The 12621-nt window shown below is 37.2% G+C and overlaps 1 protein-coding gene across 1 annotated transcript in view; it reads right to left on the bottom strand.

Moving 5' to 3' along the window:
* CNTNAP2 (contactin associated protein 2) overlaps window positions 1-7799 on the bottom strand; it is an 815107-nt gene extending 807308 nt beyond the window's left edge. Inside the window, exon 1 of the mRNA XM_058532231.1 lies at window positions 7698-7799. Within this exon, the coding sequence (XP_058388214.1) occupies window positions 7698-7755 (58 nt within the window). The 5' untranslated portion in view covers window positions 7756-7799. The remainder of the gene's footprint in view (window positions 1-7697) is intronic.
* Window positions 7800-12621: the final 4822 nt, after the last annotated feature.

Below are 12621 nucleotides of genomic sequence, written 5' to 3'. Positions count from 1 at the left end.
AGAAATGGTTCTGTTATATTTTTGTGTGCCTACTTTGCTAGTTTCCTAATTAAATTAAGCTTAAGATGTCTAGCCTTGCTCACTATATTTCAGCCACCCTGTTCTCTTGTTTGTGCTTTAGGAAAACCAAACCCTTTCTGCCTGGAATTTTCTTCTCCCCTGCATTTTTCAGAGCTGACATTCTTGTGACATTCTTATGTCACCTTCTTAGAGAGGCTTTCCAAGACCACTCTATTTAAAATTATTCTATTAATTTTCTCACTCTAGTCCTTCAGCTACTTATTTCTTGTCACAGAATTTGTCATAATTTATAATTATCTGGGTTGGTTTATGTATTTATTTATATAAGTGTGTGTGTTGCTGAGTGAGTTTTTTTCCTCTTCTAGTATATTTATAGTTTCATGACATCAGTAATATTATTTTATTTCTCTATGAATTTTTTTAAGAAACATATTTGTTGAGGTAAAACTCCCATACCATAAAATTCACACCTTACTTATCTTAAAATAATCCATGGGATATATGGGAGATGTTCAAGATACAAGGTGCCTATTATAAGGTTTGAAAACTATTTTTTTAACAGATTGAAGATATCCTTTATAACATAATATCTATCAGTTTCCAGACTTTATGGACCCCTCTATATTTGTTGGGTGAATGATCAAGTGAATGAATATGTATGGATTTTGACCCTGGAATGAAGTGAAGGACTTATCATCAGTGTGAAAGATCACAGGATCCAAATTATATAAAGACTCAGGGTTTGACCTGGGTTTACCATTTAGACAAATGGGAAATATGGGGAAACTGTAGAAGTGGGTGTGGGTAACGAATTGCAGTGTTTAAGGAGCACATGATATGTGGGCAAGCAGAGCGAGTGTAGCGATTCTAGCGCTCCATTATCAAATGGTGGTATACTAACTAACGCAAGGCTAAGTTCTTTGGAGGTAATTTTTATGAGATAATTTTAATTACGTAAATTATTTATTATAATAAATATTTTTTGGCTTTTTCAAATTTAGTATATTATTTATATTTATTACATTTATTGTTTATTTATAATGGATGAGTACAAGGCTAAGAATTTTGCCTCTATCACTTTTTGACCTTGGGTAAATTAATTAAATGCTCTGTTCATTGTTTTTTTTATCTATAAAATTGGCAAAATTATGATACTCTAGCACAAGAGGTTGTTGTGAAGAATTAGTAAGAACATACCTATAAAGTAAGTGCCTAGAAAATGGTCATAGTATGTATCAAAAAGATCTTGTAATCATCATCACCATCATCATTTCTGTTATTCTAAATGGTTTAGATTATTTCAATCCTCTTTGTATTTATTGAAGATCCAAAAACACAGTATTTTTTTTCGTTAAGAATGCTGAGAGCGGGCCCAGTGGCTTAGAGGTTGGGTGCTGGCGCTCCGCTACTGGCAGCCCGGGTTCAGATCCTGGGTGCGCACTGACGCACCACTTGTCTGGCCATGCTGAGGCTGAGTCCCACATACAGCAACTAGAAGGATGTGCAACTATGACATACAACTATCTACTGGGGCTTTGGGGAAAAAAAATGAGGAGGATTGGCAATAGATGTTAGCTCAGAGCTGGTCTTCTTCAGCAAAAAGAGGAGGATTAGCATGGATGTTAGCTCAGGGCTGATTTTCCTCACAAAAAAATAAATAAATAAATAAATAAGAATGCTGAAATCTCATTAGGAACATAAGCCTCAGAAACATGAATGTAGTTGTGGTAAAAATGTTACTGTATATCCATATGAGTAAATAAAATGCAAATATTAGAAGAGTTTGAGAAGACCATTCTCTATTCTTGAATATTTCTTTCCTTGGCTAATGGTGTATTATATTATCTAGGGTTTTCCTTATACTTTTGTAGTAATCTCATTTCAATCTCTGTTACTGATTTCTTCTCTTCTACCTGGTATATGAGTTCATCAAAGTTTGTCCTGGGCTATGTCTGTTTTTTTTGGTCGTCTCTCCATAATAATGGCCTTATTCAAACCCATTGCTTGAACTACCAACTATCTGAGTGTCTCCAACGATATCCCCATGTCAGGCCTTTCCTCCAAGCTTAGGACTGATGTATCCAGAAGTTTCTTGGACTTCTCCATTCCAATGTTTCCCATATGTTCAAAATTCAAGATGATTTGTTTTTAATCTCAGCTAGTATTCTGTCATTTTCCCTCTATCAGTGGTCACTCAAAAAGTCTTAACTTCAATTTCCTCATGTAAAAAGTTGCACATATTAAACAATTAAGAGTCATCCCTGGAACCTCCATCCTCACTGCCTGAAATGCACAATCACACCATGTCAATTCTACCTTATGAGTAATCCTCTTAGTCTCCACGTGACCATCTGAGCCCAGACTATCACAGCTTCTCCACCATCCACTTCCAATTCAGGTCCAGCATGAAGCCTGAGTAATCTCTATTGAAAATATTAATCTTATCATGTTACACACCTGATCAAGAGTCTTTTATTTATCTGATAAAATTAATTAATAGGATTTTAAAAATTTCCAAGGTCTTTCTTTTCCTCTAATGTTCTGGTTTTCCAAATACAAAATATATTTGTAGGGCCTGGCCCCGTGGTGTAGCAGTTAAGCAAGTATGCTCCACTGCTGGTGGCCTGGGTTCGGATCCTGGGCGCACACCAATGGACCACTTCTCAGGCCATGCTGTGGTGGCGTCCCATAAAAAGTGGAGGAAGATGGGCACAGATGTTAGCCTAGGGCCAGTCTTCCTCAGCAAAAAGAGGAGGATTGGCATGGATATTAGCTCAGGGCTGATCTTTCTCTCTCTCTCTCACACACACACACACACACACACACACACACACACACACAAAATATATATATATATATATATATATATTTGTGGTGATTTACAAAACATGGTGTCATACACTAAGAAAAAGAAGTATTTATTTTTTCAAAATAATATTTATTAGTTCAATTGATTTTATTAACTTAAAAATAATTTAATATAATTTATTAGACCACTCAGGTAGCTAGGATAATTTAAAATATGTATATTTTAGAATATTTAAAAATATATAAGCTTTAGCATATTGTAAAAAAAAACACTAATATTTATCATAACTTTATTGCATTAGCAGGGTCAACTATTTTCAAATAAAATTATTTGTAGGTCTCCTCTCCTACCCTCATACAATACTCATAAGATATGTAAAATGTGCTTTTTACCAAAATTAGCTCAAATTTAAAAGATAATGGGTCTTTGAGTGTCTTTTAATAATCCTAAAGAAAATCACAACAATATAGAAATAAAAAGAAATCAGGGAAGCATAGTAGATATCAAGACAAATTGAGAGATAGTAATTTGCAAACGAAATTGTACAATATGATTTAAAAAGCCATTGGTGTCCAGGGGCCACCGTAAAAGGAATAGCAGAATTACCAAGCTGAATAATTTAACTTTTCTATGCATTTTGTAAATGTTAAGTGGTCCTTTAAAAACTTAGTTGCGTATTCACACATAGAGAGAGCACAAAATACAAAATCAAAGACTTTTACGTTTGATAACATTAAATCCTTATGACCATAGCCTGCTAGTATATTTAAAACATAAAATAGGCAGATGTATTTACACATTCATAAAATAAAATAATATTATCTTCTTGGTTATTCTTTATAAGTATAAGCAGTTTGTTAACTATTATGGAATGATGCAATATTTTGTAAAATACAATCTTAACGGTCAGGAGTGTGAGCTGCAGAATAGTAGAACCGGTTTGAATTCCAGCCTTGCCATGTAGCAGTTATATAGTTACGTGTGCTTGACTAGGTCATCCATTCTGTCTTTTTTTTTAATTTATAATTTTTTTAATAAAAATTGTATATATTTAAAATGTACAACATGTTTTTTTTGTTTTTGTTTTTTTTGGTGAGGAAGATTGGCCCTAAGCTAATACCTGTTGCCAATCTTCCTCTTTTTGCTTGAGGAAGAGTGGCCCTGAGCTAACAACTTTGCCCATCTTCCTCTATTTTGTACGTGGGACGCCTCCACAGCATGTCTCGACGCTTGGTGTAGGTACATGCCTGGGATCCAAACCCGTGAACCTGGGCTGCTGAAGTAGAGCATGTGAACTTAACCACTACGCCACCAGGCCAACCCCCAACATGATGTTTTACTAGACATTTACATAGTGAAATGATTACTACAGTCAAGCTAATTAACATACTCATCTCCTCACATAGTTACCATTTTTGTGTGTGTGGTGAGAGCACCTGAAATCTACTCTCTTAGCAAACTTCCAGTATATAATACAATAGGATTAACTATAGTCATCATGCTGTATCTTAGATCTCTAGACTTATTCACTCTACATAACAGCAACTTTGTACCCTTTGACCAGCATTCTCCCATTTCCCCTGCCTCCCCGCCCCTGGTCTTAACTCCAGTTTCTTAATTTGAAAGACAGGATTAATAATACCCAATTCCTATGGCTTTCATGAACTTTAAATAAAATAGTATAAGAAAAACACCTAGCACAATGACTGGCACTCGGTACATTGCTCAATAATGGAGCTGTACTATTATCACTTAGTTGCACAGCTTTCATTAAATAACACAGTTAATTTCTCACATTTAAAAGTATTTTGATGTTTGAGAGATTTGTTTTTTACTCTGAAGAAAATTGGAAATTACTTTTGTATCACTCTCATAAATATTCCCATTTTGAAAGCCTACATATTTTGGACTACTTTGAGGAGGGAAGACTGCCTTTTTTTTATTAGTATTTTTGCATGTGAAAAAGGCAAATATGAACATAAACCAGAGTCAAAATTATCTGCAAAGATGATACGGATAATCCAAAATACTAGGAAATCAAACACAATTTCTATTTGGCTTCAGAATCCCTCTGACTGTGACTATGTTTGATACTCTGGAAATTAACTTCAAGTCAATACAAAGCTGGATTATGAAGACCTATTTTAAGAGTTGCATTGAAACTGAGTAGGCAACAAATGCTTCATTTGTAGGACTGATTCTTGCCTTTGTCACCTTAACAACATTTTTCTGCCTTTTTTTGGCTTTGATGCTTAGAGGGGTTCTTGGCCCAAAATAGGAGCCCATGACCCAGACTTCTTCCTCTTTCTTCTCTTCTTCTCTGTTGTTATGATATTTGTTGTTGATGATGATGCTATTGTTATATATGTTATATATATTGTTATATATATATATGTTGTTGATGATGCTATTACCCTTGATGTGATCTTTTCAACGTTCTGCACTTGGTATAAAGATGATGCTTTTCTTCTGTTGTAAGGACGTTTCCACGTTCTTCAACGAAGTATGATATTATAGTCTCAAGGCAAAATATTTTGAGAATGCTTCAAATTTCACTAACCTGATGCTCTCCCATGATGATAATTTTTCCCAAAATGCTGACACTATCTATTCTGAGTTATTTAAAAAAATGACTTTTTTTGCATACAAAAATATGTGTAAAATTTTTATCATATCTGTTTTTTATTATGACATAAATTCCCTGCTACGAGATAATTTATTTAACATATTTAACATTCAATAATATTTTATAGAATATTTAGGAAAGAGAGAGAAATAATAATCTCTAGAGAATTTCGTTTCCTATGACACGGCAAAGTGAGGAGCCTGAAAATTTCCAGTTCAAAACACCTAGAAATGCTAGAGAAAACGTAACACACATCCTTTAAATTACCTATCTAAGAGACCAAAAGGTAGGAGAAGCTTTCAGGGGTCAAAGAAAAGGAAAAGCTAAAATTCAGGCTGCCAGATGATGCTGGGCTTTTAGTATTTAGAGGGTATTTGCTGATATTTGTAATGCAGAAGTTTGGATTTTAAAGGCCAAGCAGAATTAGAAATCCAGTGTTGGATTTGTGCAAGGAATAGGAACAACTCTCTCCACTCCACCCCCCCCCACACACACCACCACACTACCACATAAAGCCTAAAAATGCTAAAATCTCAGTTGAAGTAGATACTGGAAAAAAATTCACTAGTCAGCAAAGAGAGATGACAAGGAAATTTGTCTCTCTTTTCCTGGCCTATAGAAAGAAAAATTAAAAAAAAAAAATACTTACTGGGAACTCATAAGCCATAGGCTTGCTCAGCAAAATTATCAATTGCTCAGCTTTCAAATCTACACTGACGATAGGGTGTATCCCCCAAGCCAAAAAATTAAAAGAGAAAAAGTGGCTTTAAGTTGCTATCTTTGAAGGAAGAGTAAGTTCTCTCCAGATTGACTCTGGAATTACAGGATTCCTGAAAATAAAAACCTGAGAAATTTAAACTCACAATCCAAAAATATAAAACGTAAGAAAACAAAGCATAATGGACAAGATTCAGCAGAAATATCACACATAAAAATGTGGCCCCCCACAAATTTCAGATAAATTTTAGGATTGAGAATATGGTAAACATTCAGAAATTATTTGAAGAAACAAAAAATGGGATCAAATATATAAGAAAAGAATGGGATAGTATTAAAAGTAACCAGTCAAATTTGATAAATGATCAAATAGATCTTCCAGGAATGAAAAAATACTTTATTTAAATTAAAAATTCATTAGTTGTATTAAGCAGATGAAACAAAGCTACAGAAGATATTTGTGAACTGAAAGATAGATTGGATACTCAGAACACAGTCCAAAAATAAAAAGTGATTAAATATATTAAATATGAATTTTTAAATGTGGAGGATAATGAGGTCTAACATATATTTGATTAAAATTTCAGAAGAAGAGGAAAGAGAATGATGGAGAAGCAATTCAAAGAAATAATGTCTGAGAGTTTTTCAGAACTGATTAAAGATTCAGATTCAAGGAGGACAATAATTCTCAAATAAAAATTTAAAATAATCTAGTGATAGACATAGAATACTGGAAGAGCAGATCACCAAGGAGCTTAAAAGTAGCAAAAGAGAAGACAGATGACTCCTCAGGAATAATACTAAAGCAGACAGGAGACTTTTCAACAAGGGAAAACAAAAGGTAGAATGCAGTAGAATAATACATTTCAAGCGCTGAAAGAAAATAAAATTCCAATCTAGAATTGTATGTCAAGCTAAATGATCAAACAAGAAAGAAAGTGAAATTAAGACATTTTCAGACTAAAACTGAAGCAATTGACCACCAACAGACTCCCATTAAAAACCATCAAAACTGGGGCGGAGTCAAGGTGGCGGCGTAAGCAGACTCGGAACTCACCTCCTCCCGTGGACACAGCCAATTTACAACGACTCGTGGAAAAATTACCCCTGAGACAGAACTGAAAACTGGATAAGAGGAACTCCTGCAACAACGGACAATCCTAACTGAGGTAGAAGAGGCAGAGACTCCCTTCCGGAGAGGAAAAACGCAGCCTTCACGAGCCGCCAGCTTCACGGCCGCCGGGAGCAGCGCACAGGTACGCAGCCTCCCTGGAGACGCGGGGCCCTGAGCCGGGGAGCGCCCCCGCTGGGGGCATTTTGTGGACCCAGCACAGTCGAGACCAGCGGCATAATATCTGACTGTGCCTGCTACTAAAACACTGGGGAGCACCCCTAGAAAACCCGGTTCACAAAGAAACTAAAACTGGCTCTTAAAGGGCCTGCGCGCAAACTCACCCGTTTCAGAAAGCATCCTAAAATCACCAGAAAGAAAGGTGCACAGTGCTGTGGTGAAAAGAGACTCACCTAATAGGCCCTGAGTGCATCTCGGTGAGCGGTGAGACCTCTCCAGGGACTGGGACATTGGCGGTGGCCATTGTTGTGGCCCGGTGTGGGTGTGCTGACACAAACGCCATTGGAGTTCTCCCTGAGGCCTGCTAGCCCAGGGTCTGCCTCACCCACTAGAGCACCGATTTAATCCAGCTCAGCCAGAGCAGGCAGCCCACCCTAGAGACTGGCCCCACCCAACAACAAGCCCTCAGGCAACGTGTGGGCCTGCATAGATTGGTGACTGGATTCTCTGCAGCCTGGCAACTGAGCAGACTTGAGCAGGGCAGGGTGTCCACAAGCAGCTGGTGGAGAGTGTGGGGCGGTGGCAGAGTGTGTGGGGCTCCCGCGGTGGAGAGACTGGGTCCACATGGGGAGGTCGGGGCGCTCACAGAGGGCAGGGCTGTGTTGCCTGTGTGTGTGGACCTGTGGGCGGCAGGGTTTGTCAGCTGCAGAAGACTTGTGCTTCTCAAAGACCCACATAGGAGGTTTGCCCCACCTTCCAAAGCCTGAAACGATTGGGTGCTCCTGTGCCTGAGGCCAGCCCCACCCAGCTGCAATCCTCAGAGAGCTGACAAGAGACCTAATAGGCTAGAGGCTTACAGCAATTGTAAGGCCCTGAGCCTAACAACCTGCCACGCTGGGGGCCTACTCACTTATAAGAAATACTGCAACACAAATGTGGTATTAGAACTCACAGCCAACTGTGCTGGGGATCCCCACACCTGATAAAGAGACTGAAGGGCCCACAACAACTACAAGCAGCTGAGCATTACAGCAGCTGGCCAGGAGCATAACTCAGCCTCCCTGGGCGCCTACAGGGACAGCAAACAGGCCACAACAGAAGGACACACGTAGCCCACATAGGGGTCACCCCTGGAACATTGAGAACTGAGGGAAGCACACTGCAGGACTCCTAAGGCATCACTTGCATAAGGACACCTATCCAAGAGCAGGAGACGTAGCTGACCTACCTAATATGTAGTCACAAGCACAGGGAAAGAGGCAAAATGAGGAGGCAAAAGAATACATTCTAAGTAAGGGAACAGGACAAAACCCCAGAAAAGGAACTAAGTGAAACAGAAATGAGCAACCTACCCAATAGAGAGTTCAAACTAAGAGTGTGAAGGATGCTCACTGATCTGGGGAGAAGAATAGATGAACTCAGTGGGAGTGTCAACAAAGAAATGGAAGATATAAAAAAGAACAAATCAGAAATGAAGAATACAATACTGGAAATGAAAAATTTATTAGAGGGACTCAAAAGCAGAGTAGAGGATACAGAAGAACGGATCTGTGAGTTGGACAAAAGACTAGAAGAAATTACCCAAGCTGAACAGGTAAAAGAGAAAAGAATTAAAAAGACTGAGCACAGTCTAAGGGACCTCTGGGACAACATCAAGCGCACTAACATCCGTGTTATAGGTGTCCCAGAAGGAGAAGAGCGAGACAAGGGGTCAGTGAATCTATTTCAAGAAATAATAGATGAAAACTTCCCTAACCTAAGGAAGGAAACAGACATCCAGGTACAGGAATTACAGAGAGCCCCAAACAAGATAAACCCAAAGAGGCCCACACCAAGACACATCATAATCAAAATGCCCAGAATTAAAGATAAAGAGAGAATCCTAAAAGCCGCAAGAGAAGGTCAAGTTACATGCAAAGGAAACCCCATAAGGCTATCAGCTGACTTCTCAGCAGAAACCTTACAGGCTAGAAGAGAATGGCATGATATATTTAAAGTGCTAAAAGGAAAAAACTTACAGCCAAGAATACTCTACCCAGCAAGGTTATCATTCAAAATGGAAGGAGAGATCAAAATTTTCCCAGATAAGCAAAAATTAAAGGAGTTTGTCACCAAGAAACCAGCGCTACAAGAAATGTTAAAGGGACTGATTTTAGGGGAAAAGAGAAGACCACAACTAGGAAAAATTATCTATTTCCATGATTAGAACGTAATGAATACAAATACATAAAAAAGAGGTTGGATATGATATCAAAAACATAAAAGGAGGGAGGAGGGGAGTTAAGAGTACAGCTTTCAGACAGAGGTCAAACTAAAGTGACCATCAATTCTGTATAGAAGAAGAAAGGAACAGAGAAGAACTACTAAAACACTGAGAAAAAAAAAAGTTAAAAAATGGCAGTAAGTACATGCCTATCAATAGCTACTTTAAACGTCAATAGACTAAATGCTCCAATTAAAAGGCACAGGGTGGCTGACTGGATAAAAAAACAAGACCCATATATATGCTGCATACAAGAGACACACTTCAGACCTAAAGACACTCACAAACTGAAAGTGAAGGGATGGAAAAAGATACTCCACGCAAATGGCAATGAAAAGAAAGCTGGGGTAGCAGTACTCATATCAGACAAAATAGACTTGAAAACAAAAACTGTAAAAAGAGACAAAGAAGGGCATTACATAGTGATCAAGGGAACAATGCAACAAGAGGATATAACACTTGTAAATATCTACGCACACAATGTAGGTGCACCTAAATATATAAAGCAATTATTAACAGACATAAAAAGAGAAATAGACAGTAACACAATAATAGTAGGGGACTTGAACACTCCACTTATACCAACGGATAGATCATCCAAACAGAAGATCAATAAGGAAACATTGGCCTTAAACGACACACTAGAACAGATGGACCTAGTAGATATATACACAGCATTCCATCCAAAAACCGAAGAATACACGTTCTTGTCAAATGCACATGGAACATTCTCCAGGATTGATCACATATTAGGCCACAAAACAAGTCTCCATAAATTTAAGAAGATTGAAATAATACCAAGCATCTTTTCTGACCACAACGGTATGAAACTAGAAATCAACTATAGGAAGAAAATCAGAAAAGCCACAAATACGTGGAGATTAAACAAAATGCTACTGAACAACGACTGGGTCAACGAAGAAATCAAAGAAGAATTCAAAAAATACCTGGAGACAAATGAAAATGAAAATACGACATGCCAGAATTTATGAGATACAGCAAAAGCGGTTCTAAGAGGGAAGTTTATAGCGATACAGGCCTATCTCAACAAACAAGAAAAATCTCAAATAAACAATCTAACAATGCACCTAAAGGAACTGGAAAAAGAAGAACAAACCAAGCCCAAAATCAGTAGAAAAAGGGAAATAATAAAAATCAGAGCAGAAATAAATGAAATAGAGACCAAAAAAACAATAGAAAAAATTAATAAAACCAAGAGCTGGTTCTTTGAAAAGGTCAATAAAATTGACAAATCTTTAGCCAGACTCACCAAGAAAAAAAGAGAGAAGGCACAAATAAGTAAAATCAGAAATGAAAGAGGAGAGGTTACAACAGACACCTCAGAAATACAAAAGATTATAAGAGAATACTATGAAAAGCTATATGCCAATCAATCCGACAATCTGGAAGAAATGGATAAATTCTTAGAATCATACAACCTTCCAAAACTGGATCAAGAAGAAGTAGAGAATTTGAATAGACCAATCACCAGTAAGGAGATCGAAACAGTAATCACAAAAGTCCCCAAAAATAAAAGTCCAGGACCAGACGGCTTCCCTGGTGAATTCTACCAAACATTCAAAGAAGACTTAATACCTATCCTTCTGAAACTCTTCCAAAAAATTGAGGAGGTGGGGAAGCTCCCTAACTCATTCTACGAAGCTGACATTACCCTGATACCAAAACCAGACAAGGACAACACAAAAAAAAGAAAATTACAGGCCAATATCACTGACAAACATCGATGCAAAAATCCTCAACAAAATACTAGCAAATCACATACAACAATATGTTAAAAAGATTATACACCGTGATCAAGTGGGATTTATTCCAGGTATGCAGGGATGGTTTAACATTCGCAAATCAATTAATGTAATACACCACATTAATAAAATGAAGAATAAAAATCACATGATCTTCTCAATAGATGCAGAGAAAGCATTTGACAAGATACAGCATCCATTTATGATAAAAACTCTGAATAAAATGGGTATAGAAGGAAAGTATCTCAACATAATAAAGACCATATATGAGAAACCCACAGCTAATATCATCCTCAATGGTGAAAAACTGAAAGCCATCCCTCTAAGAACAGGAACCAGACAAGGATGTCCACCGTCACCACTCCTATTTAACATAGTACTGGAAGTCCTAGCCAGAGCAATCAGGCAAGAGAAAGAAATAAAAGGGATCCAAATTGGAAAGGAAGAAATGAAACTGTCACTATTTGCAGATGACATGATTTTATATATAGAAAACCCTAAAGAATCCACCAGAAAACTTTTAGAAGTAATAAACGAATATGGTAAAGTTGCAGGATACAAAATCAACATACAAAAATCAGTTGCATTTCTGTACACTAACAACGAAGTAGCAGAAAGAGAAATTAAGAATACCATCCCATTTACAATTGCAACAAAAAGAATAAAATACCTAGAAATAAACTTAACCAAAGAGGTGAAAGATGTGTACACTGAAATCTATAAAACATTTCTGAAAGAAATTGAAGAAGACACAAAGAAATGGAAAGATATTCCGTGCTCTTGGATTGGAAGAATTAACATAGTTAAGATGTCCATACTTCCTAAAGCCATCTATAGATTCAATGCAATCCCTATCAAAGTTCCAACAACATTTTTCACAGAAATAGAACAAAGAATCCTAAAATTTATATGGAACAAAAAAGACCCCGAATAGCTAAAGGAATCCTGAGAAAAAAGAACAAAGCTGGATGTATCACACTCCTTGATTTCAAAATATACTACAAAGCTATAGTAACCAAAACAGCATGGTACTGGCACAAAAACAGACACACAGATCAATGGAATAGAATCGAAAGCCCAGAAATAAACCCACACATCTATGGACAGCTAATCTTTGACGAAGGAACCAAG

Source organism: Diceros bicornis, chromosome 3 (assembly GCF_020826845.1).
Source record: "Diceros bicornis minor isolate mBicDic1 chromosome 3, mDicBic1.mat.cur, whole genome shotgun sequence".
NCBI classification, from domain to species: domain Eukaryota; kingdom Metazoa; phylum Chordata; class Mammalia; order Perissodactyla; family Rhinocerotidae; genus Diceros; species Diceros bicornis.
The sequence above is the reverse complement of the archived record's forward strand: the minus strand, read 5'-3'. Positions and strand labels throughout refer to the sequence as shown.